This window comes from Cygnus olor, chromosome 7, assembly GCF_009769625.2.
Source record: "Cygnus olor isolate bCygOlo1 chromosome 7, bCygOlo1.pri.v2, whole genome shotgun sequence".
NCBI classification, from domain to species: domain Eukaryota; kingdom Metazoa; phylum Chordata; class Aves; order Anseriformes; family Anatidae; genus Cygnus; species Cygnus olor.
In genome coordinates this window covers 32,713,105-32,737,727 of record NC_049175.1, presented here as the reverse complement: position 1 = coordinate 32,737,727, position 24,623 = coordinate 32,713,105, and the positions used below count along the sequence as shown (strand labels likewise).

At 34.4% G+C, this 24,623-nt stretch overlaps 1 protein-coding gene across 5 annotated transcripts in view; it reads right to left on the bottom strand.

The window, feature by feature from the left end:
• Positions 1-954: 954 nt before the first annotated feature.
• WDR11 (WD repeat domain 11) overlaps positions 955-24,623 on the bottom strand; it is a 44,587-nt gene continuing 20,918 nt past the window's right edge. For 4 of the 5 annotated variants that reach the window (XM_040563992.1, XM_040563993.1, XM_040563995.1 and 1 more), the window contains exons 12-29: positions 22,651-22,757; positions 21,105-21,180; positions 19,891-19,999; positions 19,452-19,576; positions 18,870-19,017; positions 18,400-18,506; positions 17,804-17,918; positions 15,873-16,044; positions 12,353-12,461; positions 11,052-11,114; positions 9,881-9,946; positions 8,950-9,121; positions 8,530-8,625; positions 7,187-7,352; positions 6,177-6,274; positions 5,113-5,258; positions 4,194-4,273; positions 955-3,178 (exon numbers count right to left, since the gene is read on the bottom strand). In XM_040563992.1, the coding sequence (XP_040419926.1) occupies positions 3,021-3,178; positions 4,194-4,273; positions 5,113-5,258; positions 6,177-6,274; positions 7,187-7,352; positions 8,530-8,625; positions 8,950-9,121; positions 9,881-9,946; positions 11,052-11,114; positions 12,353-12,461; positions 15,873-16,044; positions 17,804-17,918; positions 18,400-18,506; positions 18,870-19,017; positions 19,452-19,576; positions 19,891-19,999; positions 21,105-21,180; positions 22,651-22,757 (2,113 nt within the window). In that variant the 3' untranslated portion in view covers positions 955-3,020. Of the gene's footprint in view, positions 3,179-4,193; positions 4,274-5,112; positions 5,259-6,176; positions 6,275-7,186; positions 7,353-8,521; positions 8,626-8,949; positions 9,122-9,880; positions 9,947-11,051; positions 11,115-12,352; positions 12,462-15,872; positions 16,045-17,803; positions 17,919-18,399; positions 18,507-18,869; positions 19,018-19,451; positions 19,577-19,890; positions 20,000-21,104; positions 21,181-22,650; positions 22,758-24,623 lie in introns of those variants that run through there. The other variant, XR_005821574.1, reaches the window with a different exon arrangement.

Here is a 24,623-nt window from a genome sequence, read left to right as displayed (position 1 = left end):
ACAGAGGTCATGTCCTTTCAAAAATGTAACTTAAAATAACTACCAATTAATCTGCTCAGATAATCTAAAATCAAGCTTATTTAATGTAAGACTCATGTTCAAAGAGAGAGGAGTAAACAGTCTCTATTTCAACTTGAAACTCATTTCTTCTACTGTTTCTCCATTGCTAAGAATGGTCAAACACAGATTCCATCATTACGGCTGCATTACAGACTTCAACGTTGACAGAAACTTCAAAATGCAAACCCCTGAAAATACAGATTATAAATTTTACCTGCTTCTTGAACTATTCACAGTTGTTCAAGGAAAACTCTCAAAGGGATTTAAGGGAGTTAAAATCATAGTTACTGGAAACTTTTTTTATTTGTACAACCCCAATTATATATCAGATGTTTATCTGCACTTTAAAAACAAAAAACAAACTTCTAAGCCAATGTGACAAAAGCATCCTAAGAGCTAAAGCGAAAGTTGCTTGAACTACAAAAGTGAAAGGAGAGCTCATTGGTATGGATCTCAGCACTGCTAAATGCATTTCATATTTTGCAAAGGGAGTCTTGCACTGGCAGTCTGTGGGGCAGCATGAAAGCAGAAAAGAATTACTTCACTTTCATCACTTATTTCCATGCTTTTCAAGATTTGAGAACACCAACAATATCCTGCTTTAATTTAGCCCATACTAATATTTTGTTTTCTAGTAAAGGTTAGCAATTAGCGCTACTGAAAGCAAACATTTCATAAGTACTACTACGGAAAGTGTGACTAATACATACAAAGGTTGGTCACTTCCTCTACTAAAACTAGCCCTGAGCATTGTTCCAGTCCAGAAGGCAAATAACAATTACACAATCAGCATCCAAGTGCAACAGATGACATTTTTGTATTAAATAAAGACACACAGAGATTTACAAAGGTTTTTTATTTTTATTTTTTTGTTACTGTGTGACTACACTATTATCTAAATAAACTTTTCAACCACTTCTACGCTGTATTGTCATCATAAAGGTTTCAACAGGGAATACCACATCGTATTCTGCAACCTTTACACTTAAAAGTATATAAACGTTCAGTATCAAAAGGCCTTTGCAATGTTTTTCTTTTAAAAATGTTAGATCAGATTCATAACTCTGAGCGTATATTAAAGCAGATTTTTTTTTTCCAGACTTCCACTGACAAGCGATCCTATGTGATTTGTCAAAGAACAAGTTTGAGTGTGCTTACATTAACTCTCCGATGACCTTGTCCCTCAGTACTGCTTCTGAAAACAAGATTAAGAATTGAGGAGTGTTTCAGTTTTCAATGTGAGCCAGTATTTAGCCCATAATAATGACAGATAATTTGGATTAACTTTGTTGCTCACAAGGTTAATACTTAAGGCAAACTTCATTGTACACTTATTTTCTCAAGCTTAAGTAACTACATAGGTGTTGGTAATAAGACACTGAACATCCTTTATAATGTATGTAAGATGTGGCAGGACCCATGTAAGATATATTACGGTTTAAACATTTCCTTTTGTGTTTAGAGCAATGAAACGCACATTTGTATAAAAACCGTCATTCTTGAAATTCCTAACCTTTCAAATTTCATCAGAAATCCCATTTTAGATTTGATTTAAAAGGTTTACAGAAGTAAAGAGATGTAATGAAGCTGGTGCACCTCTAGGAAGGAGTGTAGAATATGCATTTTACAAATATTTGAACATAAGGGGAATCAAATATGCTACTACTATAAGTAGAAAAACCTTAGAATTGCATTTAAAGGGGAAACCTTTTGCAGGCTATGATTCTTTTCACTAAACTTCAGTAGCTCCAACAACTTCATTTAAAGACTAAAGCTTTTTTAGCCAAGACTAATTTTCACATGCCACAATCTTCAACTTGCAAGTGCAATTTAACTTTAGCATACACTACTCTTCAGTTGTGGAATCTCAATAAATAGAAAAGATACATCTAACAAAGAACAACAACAAAGAAAAAAAAAAGCATTTAAACATTACAATACTGTGGGAAGATGTTTTCTTTCTGCTGAAATACTGGCACAAAAATGAGGAAAGATGCTGTCGGTGGCATCCTTAAGTATCTGGACCATGAGATGTGTTTACCATAAAAAGTAATTTAAAATCCAACGATTCTGACTTCATCCAATACTTTTTCTGCCTGTTAATTCATGACACATTCAAACAGCAAATAAAACAGTAACTGCGGAGAGAGCATCAGCAACCTCCTGAATGCAGGAGCCCATCTTACTGCTTTTGAGGTAGGATTATTTTCCTATTCTTTGATCCCATTAACCAGTCAAGACAAGGCAGAACTTAATCCCTAAAGTGTGCAGGGAGCATACACTTAAGAACAATAGAGAATATAACAATGACTTAATTGGGGAAAAAAAAAAAGAGAAAAGGACATTTCATGAATTTCTGGAATGTGAGGAGCCTTTTGTAAATAAACTTGTTAAAAGATTCCATTCCAACCAGTTATGAAAATGACAATAGAATGAACTCATTTAAAACAACAGAAATTTTAAAGAGAAAAAATGGATTTGAGAATCCATGACTTTCCAGTAAAGAACAGTGTGTTTTGTGATCTATATTTATTCTTTAAATATATTTATATTTTTACAGTACAGACTGAATTATTTATACATATAAATACAACAGTAGTGAAGAACTATAAAGATTTGATTTTTTAGAAGTAAATGGAGTAGACTTTTACACAGGTATAGAACTCTTTCAGCATATTTTTAAGTTTGATTTGTACTATAGTTGAAAAAGTTGAATATATTCTTGTATAGTTTCATCATCGCCTTCTTTTCCCCTCTCTTGAAAATGAAGACAATTTAAAAATAAACATAAAACAGTTCTTAATCTTGCCTCCACACGAATTTAACAACATTTGCTCAAATCACACACGTGAACTATTACAGCGATTCCAGAGAAAATTCATTTTCACACAGTGGAGTATCAATCTGATAGACAACCCAGTTTGATAGGAAGTTTCCTCTTAACAGGGAAGGTAAAATTGTTACTCTTGTGTCACTTCCTCTTCAGGCTGTTTGAGCTCCATCAGTAAATCTTTACCAGCTTCTCCAGCTTTTGAGGCAAAGATAAGGGCTCCTTGCTTAAAGCCCAGAAGCTTCAAGCTCCTGGCATAATCTGCATATACAGCATGAATCAGTTTATGTAAATGAAGCATTAAGGAAAACAAACATGAAAAAATAAAATTACATTTTTTTTTTCAAACTTACCCATTAGCTCTCCCAAGTTGAAAGTGCTAATTGCGCTAATCCAATATTTCTCAGCAAAAATACAGACAAAAGTGTTGCTTTAAATTCTACTATTGTATGTATATTAGCATTTATCAGACAACGTGTGAAGTGCTATAAACTGAAACAGATAAATTTCAGATAAGCATAAGCACTACCGTAACACATCATAAATTGTGAAAGAAATTAAACTGTTAGCTCATGGTCACTAATTAGATGTGTCTGGAGTTATCAACATGACTTATTAGCTTTTCTAATTTACAAGTTGACATCAGTGATGACTCCATAAAACACAAATCAGGGATTATCTACATAAGCATTATTATTTATTGGATATACCTAAATAAAAATGGTAGAGCACCTGTTCAGAATTCCAGAACACCAGGTTAGAAGTGCAGACTGTAATGAAGAATACCATAGATATCTTTTGAAATGCTTATTATATTTTCAGATCATCCTGAATCTTGACCTTTAATTTTATGTTTTTTCTCTGTTTCAGAACTGATTCCTTCATAAAAGACTTAAGTCAATAAAACAGTATGTTGTTAAGGAAGAGATTTTTTTTTCCCTGAGCTAGTGTTTAAAAGATAGACTATATAGTAAAATCAGTTTGGTTAAAGTAACAATGTCTGACTTCTGCAAAGAACATTTTATCATCTGTTCTTTTTTCTCCTGTGTTTATTTTTTTCTTTTTTACTTTTTGTTAGTTTTCCAGTGCCACTGGCCTCATAGAGCATCAGGAGGAAGAGGTGTTACAGATTTATGCAAGTGATTCCTTTTCACTTATTTCCTTACAATTCCTTCATGCACACTTCCTGGAAAACAAAAATAGGATGTTCTATTCCTGTGCAGATTAGTTCATCTAACATTAGTTCACACAAAATTGTTTGCAAGTAAACAGATGCATAAACAGGATTTCAGAAAAAGGATATTTGTATCATTATTAACTTCGAATGCCCCGTACTTCAGACAAGCTTCAACAAATAAAGCCGCTCTATCAAAGTACCTCATACTGTAAAATGGAGGAAAAAGAAAAGAATAATTTGTTAGGTTAGGAAAACAGAAAAATATTCCTGGACACTGCATCAAAACACTTGCACACAGGCTTTCAAAAACTTTGCACATAGCTCTGGAGTGGCAAATCTGGAGGGCTGACCAGCGCTTCTGAACATCACCAGGGATAATCAGTACCACCATTTAGCTGCCCCTTTGCCACATACTCGCACTCCCCCCCATCACACACTATTCTCAGTTTCCAGTATTGGTCTACCTTGCTCTTTGCACTTTTGTGCTTCATAGGCCTTAAGCATCACTACATCATGATACCTCTCAGTGCTTTTCTCATAGTAGTGAATGCTGCTACGCTGATCCTGGGCAGTATGTAGGAACAACCCACACTGTTCCCATATGCTGGGAACTTGCGCTGCCCTCGCACCTGTTACTCTGGCACTGCCCTCTTACCAAGCATCTTGTACACCCCCTTCCTCCTTGCACTCAAGAAACTGACATTTGATGTAATATTTTTGAAAGATCAAGGCTCAACTCACTGAGAAATAATCACAGCTACTATAAATTGTTACTGCTTGGTCAAAAGGTGCCAGCAATCTTAAAGTCTGCAGTAAATTAAAATGCCAGTGTATTTCCTGAAATGCAGCAGAAAGCTCAGTTCAAGCCCACAGAAATGACACACCGCTGAAATTGAAGTTAATTAAAGAAAAACACACTCAAATAGAAACAAATGTCAGAAATCAAACTGTAGACTCTCTCTCTTCCCTGTGACTTTTGAGTCACAAATGCTCAAATAACAGTTTTAGACAAGACAAAATACAGATTGTCTTGTTTCAGCTTTACCTGTGCAACATCTCTGCAACTTTTGTAAAGCATCCAAGTGACAAGAGGACAAGAATGGCTTTGGACTTCTGGTTGACTTGTGGAGAGCAAAGGTGATCTACCCAACGCTTTAACACATCAGCACACTCCTCTGAATTCAAACGAACCTTTAAGAGATGGGAAAGACAATTTTGAATCCTCAACTGCTAACTAAATAGAGCTTTGTTTCACTTTTTTCAGTCCTCTGGGCAGAAGGAAAATCATCTTAAATTACTGATTTTATTTTAAATAGTATACTAATCTCTTGAGCAAATATAATAAAGAAAAATTATATAGATATAAAAAGTCCACTCAGGTCCTCTGACATTTAAACGTGATTAACATCATTTTTTACCACAAGATTTTACTAAAACCTCAAGTATTAAGAAGTTAAGAATGTTTATCTACTGAAGACTAAAAGACAAAATTTCTTTATTTTTCTTATGAATGGAATCACTCATTTAGAAAATCTGAGAATGTTTTTTTTTTTTCCATACTTTCTGCAGGAGAAACAACAGAAACTTTTCTTAGGCACACGGAAAGATAATCCATAGTGACTCCTGTCCATTACATAATTTAATGTAGAGTATTAATGTTAAGTCTAGGTACTTTTACTTTAATAAGGTCGCCATAGTAAAACAGAAGTTGGTGCAAATGTATGTGGTTGGTGTTAACTTTAAAATCAGCACACATGCTACATGGAGTTCAGCACAAAATCACTGCCTAATTATTTATCCATTTCCAGGAATTCGTTTTTGCAGTTCACAATGAACTCTGTGCTGCTGTGACTATATGCAACTTCATAAATCCAAAAGTTAGAAAACCATTTTTAGGCCCCAGTCCTGTCACAAAAGGCTGAAGAACCTGTGAATATTAGCTAAATGGATTGGCTTGTTATAGCTTAACATATGGAAAGAAACAATGATATTAGTTGATATATTGATTGATTGAACTTTGGAGAACTTAACACCCTCAGCATCCTTCATACCTACATATACTAAGTAGGTCGTTTATGCTACACCACAGAAAGTTGAGCAATTACATACCTTTGCAAGCCATGCTGCACGATTCCATTCGCCGTACGTTTGCAAGTAGCGACAAGCATCAGCAGCCTTATCTATCAGACACAGTAACTGTACACCCTCTGGAAAATAAAAAATAGACGACATAATTAGGGGAAGAAAGAGTTACTATATACTGTGAGCAGATCACTCATCCCCAGCAAAAGGATCTCTATAATATTCCTTCTTAGCATACGAAGATGTTGAAAAACTAAATTCTACCACTTGGCTATCTATATAACATGGGTATTGGTTACCACATCTTTTTCTTAGGCTGCAGAGCTTAGAAGTACCTTGCAAAACGTTCATTTACCTTTGTCCTAAATACAAATGACAAGCAGTTCACTGGATTTCTCGTCATAAAAAGATAATGATCTGTATATATCATACTGTTTTCATAAATAACCCTTTATTTTAATGTTGTCCATACTGTAATTTCTAACCATTTAGTGTTAATTGTCCACAGAATAGAAAGTATCTTTTTTTGGTCAATCACCATATTATGTACATCTCTTACATCAAGCAAAATTAATCTGTAGTTGCAAGAAACAAGTTCTGAACAGGAAGGAAAACTAAACCTGTATTTCAGCTTCAGTACTAAGACACTGAATTTAAATAATTCTTTACTTAGGCAAGTGGAAAATATGTAGTTTTACACGTTCAGCCCCTTCCCATGCAAACAAACAGTTGATAAGATAATTACTCCAGAAATACATTTGCCAATGAAAATTAATCAAAACAAGCTAGGGGTTCGGACTAGACGATCTTTAAGGTTCCTTTCAACCCGAGCCATTCTATGATTCAAGTTGAGCTTCATAACCAAGTTAGCGCTCATTTTTGTGTTGAATGCTGTAGAAAGAACATACTACAACACATGCAACTTGCAAGATCTATTACACAACAGGAAGTATTCCTCTCCCAGATGCATTACTGGCTTTAATAATGATTAGAATTGCTAATATACAAGCAAACACAAAATTCAACACACATTTTACCTGAGAGCTTTCCATTAGCTATCATGTTGGTTGCTACCAATTTAATGGTGCTTTGAGATGGACCTGATGAGGTGACAGTGGTTACCAAGCAAGCTTTGAGTGAATCACAGTAGTAATGGGCATTCTCTGAACTTGTTTCTAACAGTAGTTGTACTGCTCTGTCAGTCTGGCAAGAGAAAAAAACAACAGCTTTGACCATAACATATTCACTTTTAAACAGTCTTTTTACCCCTTTTAAGACATGGAACAAATAACAATGAAGGTTATTCAAAAACAGACTACAGATATATATACCAGGGTAGTAATGATTACAGTTCTATTTCAGAAAAGCATCCTCAGTGAGGACAGCATTTAAACATTCATTATGAATATAACGCTTAATCACAGCCTAAAAATTCTACTATGGGCCAAAGAAAAGTTTAATTCAGAACATTTATTTCCTTGTTTACAGAATCTTTTGCAAAGTTATAAAACGAAGAGAAGCCTTTAAAATAAGCAGAAGAAATGTAATTGTAAAGATATAGAAACTGGCCAGGATCTCAAAGGTTGATTTAATACCTGGTATTTTGGAACTACTCTAGAGTAGCTGCCTCTCCATAAACAGCTGAACCAGGGAGGCTTGTTACACCAGCTACAGACACCTGTCTCTAAGTGCAATTAATATATTACATGAATCACTCCACCTCTTCATTATTATGAGGTACCTAACTTTTAGAGAGGTCAATTTGGTGAGGTCAATCAAACTGATGGCTTAGTTACAGAAATAATGAAAAGCCACATTAAATACATATTAAAATCCAGCCCAATGATTTAATACAGTGGCATTTACGGATGATCTACGGATAGTAGAGACTAAGTATTTCTGCCACCTTTTACATAGAATGTTTGCTGACGTGCTCAAATGCACAGTGGCATAAAAGTCGTTTATGTTCAGCCTATTCATATCAGGCTCATCCATTCAGCGAGCAGCTCAGACATATCCATTATGACATAAAACGAGCATACTAAGTGAAGACTAAATTATCCCAACAATATTGTTATTTAGTTACCTCTGGGCAACTCAAAATGCAATTTTTCTTTTCTAGTCACAAAGTGCAAGGAAAGATTTTTATTGGGTTCCCATAAAAATCATACAGTCTGAAGAAAGTACCACCAAACATTACAATATACCATGTCGTTACACTGCATCTGCAATGTAATGCATTAAGACAGTAAAAACTATGCACTGGGTGAAGACAACTATGAAACAACACGAGTTAAAACAAACATAACTTTAGCTGAGCAGGGTAAGTATATAAAACAGAGAGAGAAGGACAAAAAAAATTCAAATATTACCCACAAACCTGGCCCAAGAGAAGAAGTTGGTCAGCACACTTCCTGGTATGATCATATGTTGATCTCTTCACCTCCTGCAGATTTACCCTTTCAAGTTGGAATTTCTGCATGAAAAAGAAAAAAAATATTAACAGAAGATAATATTATTAGATAATATTAATAAAAAGATAATATTAACATAAAAGAGAGAGAACCAAGCAATTTAAAAAATAAGGAAGTATTTTAGAAGTTCCAAGAACTTCCTATTTTTAAATAATAGGGGGTGATTTCATTCAGAGTTGTATGTTTTATTATAAAGTTAAATATGTGCAAAGAAGAGCTCTACGATAATCAGAATGCTACAATGCTGAGGTTTTGTTGTTCTGATCACATTCTTATTAAATTTTGTTTTGGTTTGGTTTTGGTTTACTTTTAACTCCTTGAAATACCTGGAAGTAATGATTTTCACATAGAATGTCATAACATATATCCAATGGATTAACCAACTGTTCTTGAAGGATAGGTGCATTTGTTGGTTTTGCAGGTTTTTCCTGGGATAAGCTGTGCAAATAGTGGACAGCAATGGTCCAGAAATGCAGTTCAGATTCATCTCCATACAGTCTGAGAAGATAGAAATCAGCATGAGAAATATGACTGTACTTTTCACATAAAAATTGTTATAAATTTAAAATATCTTTTTCCAAAGAATGCATTATTGTGGGCACAAGTATTTTGCATTATCAATGGTACAAACAACACAAAAAGATTATACCATAATATTCAGCAAGCTACGTAAGTAAGAAGTTGGCCAAAAACATTTACAACAGTAAATAAACTCACTGAACGTCTAGCTTACAAATATGTGGATTCTTTTTAATTATTATTTTACATTTAATCATTAATATCCTTTTAAAACTACAATAAAGTTACTAATAATTGCTTGAAAAAACATCTCCGAATATAGACAGACTAAAATTTGCTACAATTTAGGCAGAAGAATGACAGAAAAAAAACATTTCAAATAAGAAAATAGGCCCTCCCTTGTTTACAATATAATCTATTCTGTGTTGAGAAATTCTGAATTATGCCTTGGGTCATTGCACAAGTATAACGTTAACTACATTACAGCATTTATGAAAGAACGATGAAGACTGACTGAAGATATATCCAACAATCAAATAAAACACAGTCTCAATAATGTAAAATTTTCAAGTTCAGTCCTGAAAAATACTCTAATACACGTGTAACAAAGTACTCCAGCAACTGCACTGAGTTAACCCGGAATTAGTTGACACCTTAAGTTTTAACAAATTCACATGCATTTATAGGATCAGAATTTTATTAAGAAACATTTGGTATAGTTATCTGAATATCTGCTACCTGGCAACTAGGAGACATCTTTGCAACAGAGTAAAATCTGGATCAAGCAACAGTTTCTTTATGTCACTGCAAAAAGAAAGAGATGTAAGTAATATGTAAAATGCTGTGTAAGACTGTATTTTTTTTTCATTTGTTACATAATATATGCCATGTGTTTAAAAAAACAACTTTTGCGAACTGAAAAAACTCAACATGTCTGAAATCTCAAGGAGTAAGTCACTCTACCTGTTTAAATACCAACAGTGAGTCTGTCAGGAACACCTTACTCTTGCAATAATGGAAACAACCACAAGGGTGTATACAAAGCTGTAACTTAATCTTCACTGATTCTACAAATTACAAAATTAATTACAAATAATTATGTAATTATGCAGTGCATTAATTTTGGTTTTCTATATATTTTTCAGATTGGCTAAAAATACCCTAAGTTATTTTTTTCCATCCTACTAAATGAAAGAGAAAAAGGAAAATGGAAAAGCTTCCAATTCAATTTTCATAGCTTAAATGGAATGCCAAAATCTGTTTGCTATGTAAGAAGAGCAATGAACATGAACATTACTCTGGAAGTACATCCTCAATAGAAGATTTTTTAGAAGGGTTTGTCTTTCCTTCTCTGAGAGTTGATTGAGCAACAAACCTTGGAGTATTTAAGTAGCAGTGTCCAATACAGTGTAGACCAAGAAAGTACCATACATCACAGAGTATTGCCTAGCCAACTACAACCACATAGTCCTGTTACAAATTACATACTAATCTTAATCTGTATCTTTAAATCTTTTGTTGGCAATCACTACTACAGTAAACTAACGTTAAAAAATCAATACTGACTTCAATCACAATATGTATTCAGAACAGTACATTTTGACTATTGAGTCAGTATTTAACAAAATACTTTGAGATAGTTTGTCTATTTGAAAAAATAATTGTTTTTGTATTATGGTTTATCTTTTAATAAGAGAAAATAAATGTATAAGATCTCAATAAAATGAATCACCTTTTGGAGTTACATAAAAATAAAAATTAACCACTTAAAATAATATTTGTCATTACTCAAAGCTTATATTTAGAGAAGTAAAAAACATTCTTTTTTATTAAGTTGTCAATTGCCACATTTTTTTTTGCCTTATCTGAATTCACTACCTTACTAAAATGTTAATAAGGAAGCTCTTACTTTGACAATGAATTCAGCTGCTCTTGAATGAGATTTTTGACATTTTCATTCTCTGGGTAATCTCTGAATTAGAAAAAAAAAAAAAAAAGAAGGATTCTTATGTTATCAAGCTCACAGTATTATCTGTAAAGAAAGTGCATTATTATTAGTCAAAAAAACACAAGAGCATATCTGGAAACAATCCAGCATATTTTTAAGAAAATACTTCTTGCAAGATTTTTGTCTAGTTTCACGATAGTAATTGAAGACTGTCTGCTGTCTTTCAACTTCACTCAGTACAACCAATCTTTCTTTTCCCCCTTTTCTTTTATTCATTACCCTTGATGCTAATGAATATGCCAACATCAAGCCCACTATTAAACCGCCTTCTTCTCTTATACTAATACTGAAGGCTTAGCAATTACATTTTTGTCCTGCATCTCTCCTTTACATTTTAAACCTCTTATTCCTGTTTTTGATTCCTTGTTTGCAGTCTTATCTTCAACCCTGTTCTTCTGCTTTACTTATTCTACAAAGTATGTTATCTTAGCACCTGCAACTAGTTAGCCCTTCTAGCAGTAATCTCATCCTCACTGCAACGCAAGCAGGCATTATGAATTTCCACGTACCCTTTTTTGAAGATTTTGTAAGAATTTGACTCCTCTACCTCCTTTTGTTCATTTTTGTTTGTCCCATGACCTACCATTCTCTTATGGTCAATAACTTGTTTGCTATATGATTCATATTTATTTGTATCAAATAAGTGAATATTTGATTTGAGCTTTTATGTTTATTACCTATGTTGAGTGCAATTCTTATATACTGCTAGTCTTGTTTGGCAGAATCTTTTGAGCATATACTTATGCAACTATTGCAGCTACAAAATTTTATGGGTCACTGATCACCAACAGTAAATGCAATAAAGGATACAGAAAGGTGCTCCCACTATGATGTGAAACATGGCTCACTATAAGTAACAACATACCTTTTATATTAACATCAGTTAAGACACTTTCACTTAGACTCTGGGAACCAACTCTAACTATTCTTAAATTAACTTTTTGCATGAAGAGAACACACTGTTCTCTGAAGTAATATAACCTGGCAATACTGTAAAGCAGACATCAGTTTTCAATAGCTAAGGGCTACTGAAAGTTGAAAGAAACACAACAGCTGACCTTAAATCCTTTTCTATTTATTACTTTTAAAGTGAAGCTATTATCTTTCTGACCATCCCAAAGAGTGAGGAAGGTTGCCCAAGAGTTATTTGCACAAGACTGATAAAAGATGTAGGAGTAGGATTCAAAGAACCGTCTCCTTACATGTTCATAACATCTAGAGAATATTTCTCATTCCACGGCTGATGCAACAAGAATGCTTTCAAAGCTAATGAAGCCCTTGGAACAAGCAGATAGGGACACCATGCAGGTTCTGAAACAAAAGGAAAAGATTCATCGTTGAGTGGCTAACATGCAATAATACTCTGTTCAGTAACCATAAAATGTACCACCTTGTTTGTAAGCACCAGAAGAAAATCGTAAGTCACACAGTCATATCCACAGTATGGGTTACTAGAGATAAAAGCTTATTGTTACATTCAAGCAACAACATTTCATAGAAGGTACAGAGTTATCAACCATGCTCAAATGAGCATTTCAGAATTCCATATCAAATTTAGTCACAGACTTCTGGAATGCTATATACTGTCATTAAGTACAGCTGTACATGATAATTACTGCTACTACAAAGGCATGCTTGAAAATATATACAGCTATACCAAAATATAGCACAATGTACATTTTACTTTTACTTTGCAATTGTAGCTTCTGCAATATACCACGAGGGTTAATACTCATCGCCCCAAAGGGATGTTGTGAACTTAAATACCTGTTTATATTTGCAAAGAGACAAAATGAAAATTATAGTACTATCTGTGTCATACACATTTAAAAAATCAGTAATTCTGTATTCAATACAAGGTTTAGATGATCCATAGAAAATGCTACCCAGTGACTTAGGAGTAAAACACATACGAACCAGTTACATTATTAAATAAGTATTCAGCAATTCCCTGTACTCCATACGCACTGAATGATGTAGGAATCCTGTAGATGTGATTTTGCAATTAAAAGATATAGCAGTATAGAGGCAGAAGGACACCTAAATCACAGGCAACCTTAATCCTGGCGTACCGTTATTTCAGCGTGCCTGGTTTTAGAACATTAAATTTTTATAGTTCAACATTACAGAACATTTATTTGATAAAACAGGCTGTGATAAATTATGTTTTCCTACAAACACCCCACACCATAGCTCTCCACATCACAATCTTGTTACGTGCATCATAGCCAGAATCTACATGCTTTAAGAAGATTAATGAGGCATGGCAGGACTGACCAAAATGCTCACAACAAAAGCAGTTATTTAGAACACCAAAAAAAAAAAAAAAGGAAAGAACTTCACATTCCTCAGTAGTACAATAATGAGGCAATTTAATTATTTCCTGGCAATACCTGATTAGACAAGCTCTAGGGAACCTGTACAGATGGCCTGGGCTTAAAGTAAAACAGTAAAAGCAAAGGTGTTTAACAAAAGCCCTCAAAATCTATCATGTCTTTCTCTAAAGAAAGGGAACCTCTTAAGTACTCTAAGACTACTATGTTAAAACCCCAGCCTTTTGTTCTGGGATCAAGCTCAAGGACATACAGACCATATTCATCCTTTTTTAATTTTCTATTGGGTACTTTATTGTAAGAATCAGAAAAAAATAAGAATATTTTGGAGTAGCTGCCTTGGAAAGAATGGGACTTGGGTAACAATACCGAAGACTTATTTATCCATCAATATTGTTTTATCTTCATCAGTTTGGTGATGCTTCTTGGTGAAACTGACTGTTGTAATTCAATCTCATTTTCCTCTGAGGATGATCCTGTGCAAGTATTATTCCATCACTCCTTGCAGAGCAGCCTGGCCTTACTTTGACATGAGTTCTCAAGAGGTCAAGTGCACAGGTCACTCTCCTGTGATAACCAACATCAAAGACATGGAACAAACTGTAGCTCAGAAACACCTCTCCCTTTTATCAGGGTGGCCAAAAAGTTAATGGTAGGTCCAAAACTGAGCATTCTGCTGTACTTAAGCAGCTATCATCACTACTAAAAGAATAAACTTACAACCATTAAAATACATCTCTACTTCAATTAACAAATGGAAGTCAGTTATTCCAGTACTGAGGGCCTAAAAATGTACAATGCTACACTGTACTGTGGTTTAAAAAAAATCCCACTTGAGTAAGAATTATTCGAATTGATATGTGAGAATTTATAAATATGAGCAAATTACATATATATTGATATTTCAACAGAATGGTAGAGAGTGCTATTATTTATACTGGGAGATAACCTACTCTGATAAATCTCATTTTAAAACTCAGAATTTCTTTATTTTTTTCCTACCAATTGGAAAACACTTTTTGGTATATGAAACTGAAAAACTTCTATCTGCATTAGGCAGATGCCAGCAGGCTGTTTTAAGTCTTGCAATATATTAACTTCTGAGGGTTTTGTAAGAAGATATTGCTAAATGCCTAAAAGCTACAGCTAGATTACAGAGAAGTGAATTTTGATGTCCAAGAAACAACATGACAAATTACTTGTTTGACAGCTGAAATAAAAATATTTTATTTTAATGAAAGTAACCTAAGAGGCTGTCAGCTTACAAAACAACACTGAAACTTGTTTTTAAGCCCCCAGCTGAAGAAAATTAATAAGTAGTAGAACAAGGCAGTATATCTTTGGAATGTTATTTACGTAAAGATTCTGTGCAAATATATTCAAGCATGAATGCAAGTCTGTGTTATTACTGCCAGTGTGGTTTGTCACAAGTAAAGCAAACAACGTCAATTGACAGAATTTTCAGTCCAGCAAGGTTTTTTAGTTACTGGGTTATTACTTACCAGCAGCTTACCAGAAAGAAACTGTAATTTATTAAATCACGGCAAGGACTTGGTTTTAATTTTCATTTGGAGTTTCCCAGATCAATAACAGAATTGCGCATGTGTGGAAATCATCTTTAAGGTACTATCATTTAGGTACACAAAGAACTGTGTAATTAAGCTGATCATTTATCTGGTTTAACTTGGTTTCTTTACAGGAAAGTTGACACTACTTTGAATAAAAATATTTAACAAGTATAATAGCAATTTAGACAAAGCATTACTCATTTTGAACAGCAACTCACTGCGCAACTATTTCAACTGATTCCTGCTTTAAAAATTGTATTCTCTAACTCATAATTTCCTGCATTTACTATTTATCTACACAGTTTGTCTGTCCCTTAAGACTGACAATGTAAAAAAAAAAAAAAAAAAAAGTACCTTAAGTATTTAAATTCTCTGCTTAACTCTCTACTTAAACATATGACAAAAAATGTCAAACAGCATTAATATTTCAGAAGTCAGTAGGAAAATCTACTATGAAAAGGCAATGAATCAGTCTACAAACTTCCTTTCATATCTGCAAATAACAGAAGAGACTTTTGACATATCAAATATTTCAAAATAATGTAACCTATTTCAGTGATGCTTTTTAGATATTCTTTTAATTTATATTCCAAGTAAGATATTAAAAAATATAGTTTACTCAGGAGATTAAGCTTGTACTGAAAAAACACCCACATGTCCTAAGCCTACAAAATTTAGCTGCAACTATGAAAAACACTATAGGGATACCTAATTGTCTGCATTCAACAATTCTATTTTTTATTAAAATTGGTTAACATTTTTATTGTCCACGTTCAAAATGAATTATCTAACAGTCAACAACAAAAAAGAAATCAACATACCTATTAAGTCTTGTTCATCCATTCTGAAACATGATGGTTTCATGGACATCTCTAGAACTCTAATGCACCCATCATCTGAGGCCAAAATCACTTTGTCTGAAGTGCACCAGTCTACATCCAGGATCCGGTAATTGACATTTCTTCCACTTCTTAAACTGCTCACCATTTGTACCTTGAAAAGTTGAGATATGTTTCATTTTTAGTAGGCTCTCCATCATGCAGTGTAAAACTCTGTCACATGCCCATGAGGCATACCACAAAATTTGCAATAAAAGGTGAAGTTAGTCATAAATCATTTTAACGATGGTCTCCTCTGGAGAGTAGGAAATTTAGAAACCTTGAAGTATGGCACTTGGTTGCGCTGAACCAGTCCTTTCTTCCAATCAAGAACTAAGAAAAAATTCTTCTGAGCACAGCTGCATAACGGTCTTTTTGTCATCTTTTCTGAAATAAGATTTCCTTGGCAAATTGGTGGAAATGTACATTCCCTTGTTAATTCCAATCCTTAATCTAACATAAAGACATCAAGGCAGAAGCAACGTCTCATCAATTAACTCACGCTCTTCATAAACTTTCTTGATAAATATTGACCTTGCCTAGAAATATATTTAGACATAATATGAACGTAGCATTATGGAATATGGTGATTACTTGTTCACAAACTCAGAGATAAACAAAACCTGAATTATATTTTAACCAGTAGTTAAGAGATTTTGTAACCGTTCTGTAATATCACAGAACATTACTATTTTTAATGTGAAGAAATATAAAGAAATATTAAGAAAGCCTCCACTGCAATCAGTATTCCGCTGTTTCCCTTTACTTGTTCTAGAATAAAACATGGAGCTAAGAAAGATGTAATGTACGACAACTATAGAGCATGATTACTCTTCATTAGCACTGAGGGAATTGAGAGAAAAATGTGGAAACAATGGTTAACTGGTTGTTGGCAACAGAGAAGTTCTAAGGAGAGGATTATAAGGATAACAGGCCTGACACTATTATTTTTACAGATATTTAGGAAGATTTTCACCTGAAATCACTAATGCATTTTAAATGCTTCCATGTAGGAAGCTCCTTCTCTCATCCCAGAAAGAGAGGAGGAAAACCTACTGGAAGAATGTCCAATGGCATCAAAACTCTTCAAATGGTCTTGAAGGAGAGACTCATGGGTTAATTAATATTCTGCTCCTCTTACACAATTCACAGTTGTTGGTCATATCTGCTGTCCAACTATAACCATCAGTAGAGATTTTCCTATTGCTCAAATTCAGTGTCTGAGTTAGGAACTAGCGCTCACTATGAAGCGAGCAGAAAAAAAATAATCTTGTTTTGTAACCTAAACTTACTCCAGGGGGCTAAGTTAAAATAAGTATATTTATCTTTCCTTCCACATGGTTACTACAATCCCCTGGCAGAACTAAGAAGCAAACCCCAGAAGATTTCTGAACATTTCTTTACTACATCTCTTTACTACAGAATTTTTTAATAATATGAGAAGCCAGACAATGTTAATTAACAACTACCTAACTTTCTGGTATTCCGATATATTAAATCCATACACATACTCTTTAATATACACAGAAGTTAAGAAATCTTTAGTAACAATACTTTCTTGTCCAAATATTAAAATTCTGATATTGAGCCCTTTGGTATCTTCAATGTCTGTCTCAAAAACATTACAAGAGAATGACAAAGAGCATCTCTGAGACACTGTCAGCTTTCTGAGTGAAAGGTACTTCTCAGTTGATGACAGCTTAAAAATGTTTTAGAAGAACTGTAGGTCCTCTGAGAAAAGCCATACAACTTTATTATACAACTATCAGCAAGAAATCATGACTAGGTAAAACTTAATCCCCGACTCTTCATGATTTTCAGAAGCAGTAAGTGTATTTTTCAAAAAAGCACATAACAAAACACAACACGTTTACCTCTTTTGAATCCCAAACTTCTGCTCCATCATTGTACATTGCAATAAGTTTTTGATTTCCTTTCCCTGGGGCAAAACGTATCTTTTTCACCCAGCTTCGGTGTGTAGGAATCCCCCTAAGAATAAAATAGCACAAGAATTTTTATCATCATTCCATACCTAACATTGTGGGCAATTAAATCCTTTCTGTGAACATTACACATCCTCATATTGTATAGAATGAGGAGAACAATCCGTATATATGCACACAGGCACAGATGGCTATCCAAAGTATCATGAAAAGTAATAAGATTAAATGCCCGAAAAAATTACTACGTACTTAACATTTTGAGAAGTCACTGCAGATTTAACCTAATGAGAAAGATATCTAGCTAATTTTATAACTTTGATAAAATGTTACTTCATCTGAAAATACAAAAGATTAAATGTAAAGAATTGCAATAAAGTAGGCATTTTCTGAAATTTTATTCTGAAATCCTTGCATTTTTCCCCTCATATACCACAGATGATCTCCTACAGTGAAGGACAAAGATGAAGGAATAAAACCATTCTAATGCTCATCATCTCATGCTTGCCAGACTTAATTTGCACTCGTACCTGGATACTCTAGCTTTCAAATCCCAGAAGTTTAAGTTTCCATCAACATCTCCAAGAACCAAGGTATCCCCTTTCCAGGCAATACATGTAATGCTACCCATACTTCCCTGGAAACGTTTCAGAAGCAGAATAAAATATTGTGATTAACAGAGCCAAACAGGAACAAATACTTCAACATTAGTATTTCATTAACATATATAAATATTTATGAAATTAATACAACAAATGCTTCTCAGTTAAAACAGAAAGAATTCTATTCAATGTAAGCATTTTTCATGTCAGTCATCCTCATGAAAAATCTTAGGTTTAAAGCAGTGGAAATCGCTTCTCTATCTCTTGTTGCAATGAAATGCCCACATGTCAGACTTCATTTTATGCACATCAGAAATAATAAATCTGAAAACATATTCTTTAACTTTTCCATAATTTTGGAACCATATCATAGCATTATATAGAAAATTGGAACTTACATCAGGAGGAATTCTTGCACTATCTTTTACCGAGTTTCCTTCTACTGTGAGATGGTAAACCTGCCCATCAGTGTCCGTAAACACAAAGTGCTCCCTGGCAGAAATGTTCTGGCTCAGTTCTGATTTACTTTCAGCTTCCTGTAACAAGCTTTAAAGCGAACACAATGAGACAAGTCTTTCTTTCTTGAAATCAGAATTGCAAGGCAAATTCTCTTTAATGCACAGAAGCAGCAAAAAAATACACGTTTCCTACAAAACAGTTTACCAGAAACAACAGTTAACTTATTTATACACTTGTGGAAAAGTTCAAAGGGCAAATAAAGGTTTTACTTCAAGAACCGGGTAACTAATGGGCTGCGATAGACACAAGTCCCACTTGATATACTGGTTTTCCCACTCAGCAGTAAACCAGAGTTCCCCACCTAAAAGCTAAAGGGAGGCCCAGAAAGTTGTTTTACCTGATATATACTCAAAAATCAGCTCAAAATGTTCTGTTCTGTAGAACAACAGCGTAGAGAGGAAAAACAACTGATACATACAAATACATACAAACTGATACATACAAATCTGAATCACAAATACCTGATAACAGATGATTCGACACTGCTAACTTCAGTATCTGATGCAACTGTCTGCCGGGCCATGGCCTCGCGGGCTGCTAGCTGCTTCTTCCTCAGGCTTTTCAGGTTATGAGAAGGTGACCACTCCTGTGAAAAATTGTTCAGGAAGCATTACAAGCATTTACTCCCTGAATTTACTGGGGAACTTTCTGTTAATTATAATGATTTCAATGAAGACTGCTTTCTCTGACACATCCCTCCATCACTCAAAATGCAGACCAAGTATCCATCAAGTATCTCTTTTTCTTACCAAATTTGATAACAGACAAGGGAAAAGGAAGGGGGAAAGCACTTATGCATATGCTATATATATAACATTTTGATACAGATTTGTTCATAGATTTTTTTATACTATCTCAACAAATTACATTCAACAAACAGTAAGAAAGACTATTCCTTACCAAAGCAGTCACTGTAGGGAAGTTTTTAGACATTTCCCTGAGTAGAGTGCATGTTCTGACATCCCAGATTTCCAGTGGTTTGTCTTTAAATATCACAGCTAGATACTGCCTGAAACACACAAGAATTTACCACATCAGAAGTAATCATTCTGTTTTAATTTTAGCAGTTTACCTCACACGTTTTTCCTGTCAGCGCTCTCAAAAAGTGCTGATATGGAAAAAAAAACAAAAAAAAAACTCAAAAACTAAGATGGTACAGAGTACGTTAATTTGGCTCAAATCCCAACCCAAAGTTTGTGATTTTCTTGAGTTACTTTGGTGCAAAGACTGTCTGAAAAAAGGTCCTCCTTGAAGACTAAAAGACTTAGAAATTTCTGTCAGGTTGGTGGCACTGCTCAGTTACTGTACAGGAGGCAAGGGAAGGAATCCAGAGAAAGCAGCAGCACCTCTAATTTAGCCATATTCAGCATGAGTTGATGACTGCAAATCTATCAGTAAGACATACTAAGTCTGTGGTTTGGATAGATTTATTTCTCTACTCCAGACGCACTTCCCTAATCCAGTGATAAACGAACATAAAATCCTCTTACACTGAACCATTTGTCAGTCATGTCTTCAGACCTTTCAACTGTACAGCTAGATTAGTAATAACACCTTCAATCTCCTACTTTTCACGTGGCATGAAAATACAAACAAGCTCTATAGTTTTATGCACTCTTCTCAACTGAACTAATTTCTATTCATACAAACTAAACTTTCTTGTTCTCACTTAACATTCTATAGTCTCTCTATCTAAGCACACTTTTGTTCTTAATTTTTAATGTATTGGCAAGACCTTATATGGCTGAATTCCTAAATTCTCTGGACCACATGCACAATTCCCAAAATATTTCTCTACAAGCTAGAGAACGTTATTGTTTTTTCTCCATTGCAAAGAGAAAACTTTGAAAATGTAGAGATAATGTCTTATTAAACTCAATGCTATTTTAATTACATTTATAAAAGAAAGTAAAGCAATCTTTTTTGATTGGATTCTGAAGTGTGTGACAAAGTCAACTACAGAAACACAGCTTTTGCTCTTGAGTATGCTTTCTCTTGATGCTGTTGCATATTCGTCTATCCTATCTGAAGTGTTTTTTCCTGGTATTTCTGTTATTTCTATTAAGCAATGAGGATCTGCATATACCACAGTAAAAAGCTTACAATATACTTACTTCAAATGAGACACCTTTATCATTTCAATAGCTGGCTCATCACTGCCTCTCTCCCCACGAAATGCAATGCTCCTGCCTGGATCACAGAAATAACATTGGAGGAAAACAGAAATACTTAACCATGCTGAACTAGAACATCTCCAAGCAACCTGCATATCTGACATTGTTTTGTCACTGTCAAAGTTTTACTGTATTTCAAAGGATTGAATCATAATGGAAACTGTACAGTTTAATATAATTCCTAACTTGTTTCTGGAGCACAACGACTGAAACTGCATAATCAGCATTATGTAAATCTATACAGTGTTCAAAGAGTTATCATTTTCCACTCATATACAATGAGATCCACTCTTGGCTTCCCAAGGAGGAATTTTGAGAAAAAATTCTGAGTAAATTTCAAATTCTGTAAGAGAAATAAACTTTGCTATAATATTATATTTAGAAGTAGCTTAGAAGTATTTCCATGGTGAAGTACCAACTCATTCTACACTCAGAAGAACCATTATTTCGCTAATGATCTACAAACACCAGAGTATCATAGAATCTCTTACACAAGCTTCTCTCCCTCCTGAGCTTTCAAGGGAAACTCAGGTTTTCAAACTTACTTCTCTTGTGCCTACTCACAACTAAATTACTAATCTCATGCCATTAATATGAATAAACCTAGTTATCAAGAATCCTAGCTAGAACTCCCATGTCAGGGGCCAGCCTATAGGAAACCTTCCAGCTCTGTATTCTTCAGTAATGATCAAACACCTTAGGAATTTTCTTCCTTATCTCTGTTCAGAAACATAAATGAGAATTTTGTCTAAGTGCTCATGAACTAAATACAAATCAGCAGAGTTCCCCTGGACCTAAAATAGAAAGTTGGGATAATTATTGATGGAAGAACCAACAATCAATTAATCAGCTATGCCATTCTTTTAAGCTTTATAAGAGGAAATATAACATTTTAAAGCAAACCATGGGCTAAGGCATCAGGTATTCCCATTTACTTGGAACTTGTCTACCTGTGGAAATACTGCACCTTTTATGTCTCATTATTATAAATATTTCAATACTGAATTACAAGCTGAGTGAAAAATCACAATCATATGAACCAAATTTTAAAAGTTGTGTATCTTTTCTGTTTTATTTAAACAAATGAACAAAGGACATTTTCAAGAAACACTTAAGAATATTAAACTCAGAAGAACACATTGAAACAATGGACTTAGGATCTGACACATTGGAAACGCGCATTTTGTAAACAATCTACACCACTAATACTCTTTGTGTGAATGCTCCTAAGGTTCCTGCTGACGCGCATACTTTTAGTCCAAGCCTCGGGTAGCTGTACAAAGGTATTGTTCCAAGCCTGCCTATAGAGCACCAGCTGGAACACATTATGTGGTTTTCACAAGGAAGAGCACAATCAGTTAAGTTCCTGTGTACTATTTTATCATGACAACAGAAGGAAAAAAAAAAGTTGTAAGAACTTTAATTTGTGACTCCCCAGCAAATGTGTCAGTCAGCCTCTTGTACAGATTTCTCGGGAAATACTAACCTGTTGGTAGGTCCACCAGCTGCAGCTCGTTCCTTACTAACCCCAAATTGTTAGGTGTTGATGTGGCAAAGGAAATAAAACCAGACAAGCTTATCCACTCTATTCCCCTGTCATCAGAAGAGAGCACACAGAGCATATTAGCTGAAATAGTCAAATGGTCAGAAAATAGCCTAGACTGAAAAACAGCTTTTTATTTCATGCATATTCTTCAATTTGAAAATGGCATAGAAGCAATTTTCTAAAGTTTATGGAAACATATTTAAGCATAGAAAGAAGCTACACATTTACAACTACAATACAAATACAATAACAAAGTTACCAAAGAAAATTAAAATGAGCTTTCTTTTAGGACTACACTGATAATTAAGTTCTTTGGTTAAACAAAAATTTCAGTTAGAAACATAGGTAGCTTTTGTGAAAAATCCCTCACATACTCAGCACTACAGTAGACTAAAGGCACTGCTCTGATTAAACCGGTGATTTACCAGATGGGAAGAACTATCAAGTAACTCAGCACGGAGAAAGGGAAAAATATTCATACAGATACCAGGGCAGGGAGATATGTATCTTGCAGTCCAGAGAAAGGAGAAACAAAGGTGATAAAACAAGGGAGGCCCTGAACAGGTTTCAAAGGTATCAGAAACAAACTGACAACCAAAAATTTTTTTTGCCCTTTTAGATAATGCAAAGGCAGCCACAACCGAAATACCTTGAGGTGTTACAAGGATGTAAAGTCTCAATGTCTACAACCTAAAGTCAGAAACTCTTCACTCAGTAATTCTTGAGATACACCACAGGCAGCAAAAGGATGGAGAGCGACGCTAGGTGGTACTGTTCCAAAACACAACAGCCCTGTCCCTCCCCATAGCCCACACACTTCGCGCCAGCATAAATATTTGAGTGCTTTACCTGCAAATTAAAACAAGAACTAATCCGAAAGAAAACTGAGACTGCGTCCAAGTTAAATTTAACAGATATGAAAGGATTTAGGTTTTCCTCAAATCTTTCAAACATAGACTACTTAAAAACTGTCTCCAGGACAGCTAGGTCTTCAGTTACATCATTTCTAAAATCACGGTCTGTTTGCAAGAATATAGGTGAAATATGGGACATATTTATGATTTACTGTCAATAAATCCAATTTACATCATATTAAGTAGAAGTTTCCTAAATGCAACTTGTATCAGTGAAAACAAAAAGCATTTCCATAATATTTTATACATACAAGTTATAGCCATGTTTATCTTTATTTTCTTAGATCAAGCTATTAAAAAAAATGTGAAGTGTTACTCCTAAGTTCTCAAGAAAAGTTTAAAAATTTAGGACCCAGTTCTTTCCCCACCAGGGCCTATGAAATTTTAACCAGTAACTTCAATCAAAACAAGAAATACACAATTATTAATTGAAACATTACAAGAAAGACTTAATAGAAAACCACGATTGCAGTAACGTGTGACATTTCAGCCTCAAATTTTATTATTATTTGAAAAGATCTTACAAATCTCACCATTTGAAAGTAATGTCTTCACAATGATTCCTGATAATCAATGGATAACATGCTAATTCTGGTAATTCAGGGCCCTCCTGAAGATAGCCAACACAAATCAAACTTTGATTTCAAACGTAACTATCCAGCAGCGCCTGTGAAATGGCTCAACAACATCCTTTCAGAAATCTGATGACTTGTTTACAGCTGCCGTAGAGCATCTGATTTAAATCAAATCTCACCCATGTCCTGTTTGACTTGCTGGGTATTTGCAAACTCTTAAGGAAGGAGCCTCATTTCCAGGGTAAGCAATGGATCTCCCTCTAGTCTACCCATCTAGCTCCTGCTAAGTACCAATCTGGAGAGTTCCTGAGCTGCAGAGATTGTTTAAAAGCCGTTGAAAGACTTCCAAGCCATTCACAGCCCACTCATTTCTTGAACCCATTTACACTTTCTGCCCCCCACAACCTTCCGTAATGACAACTTT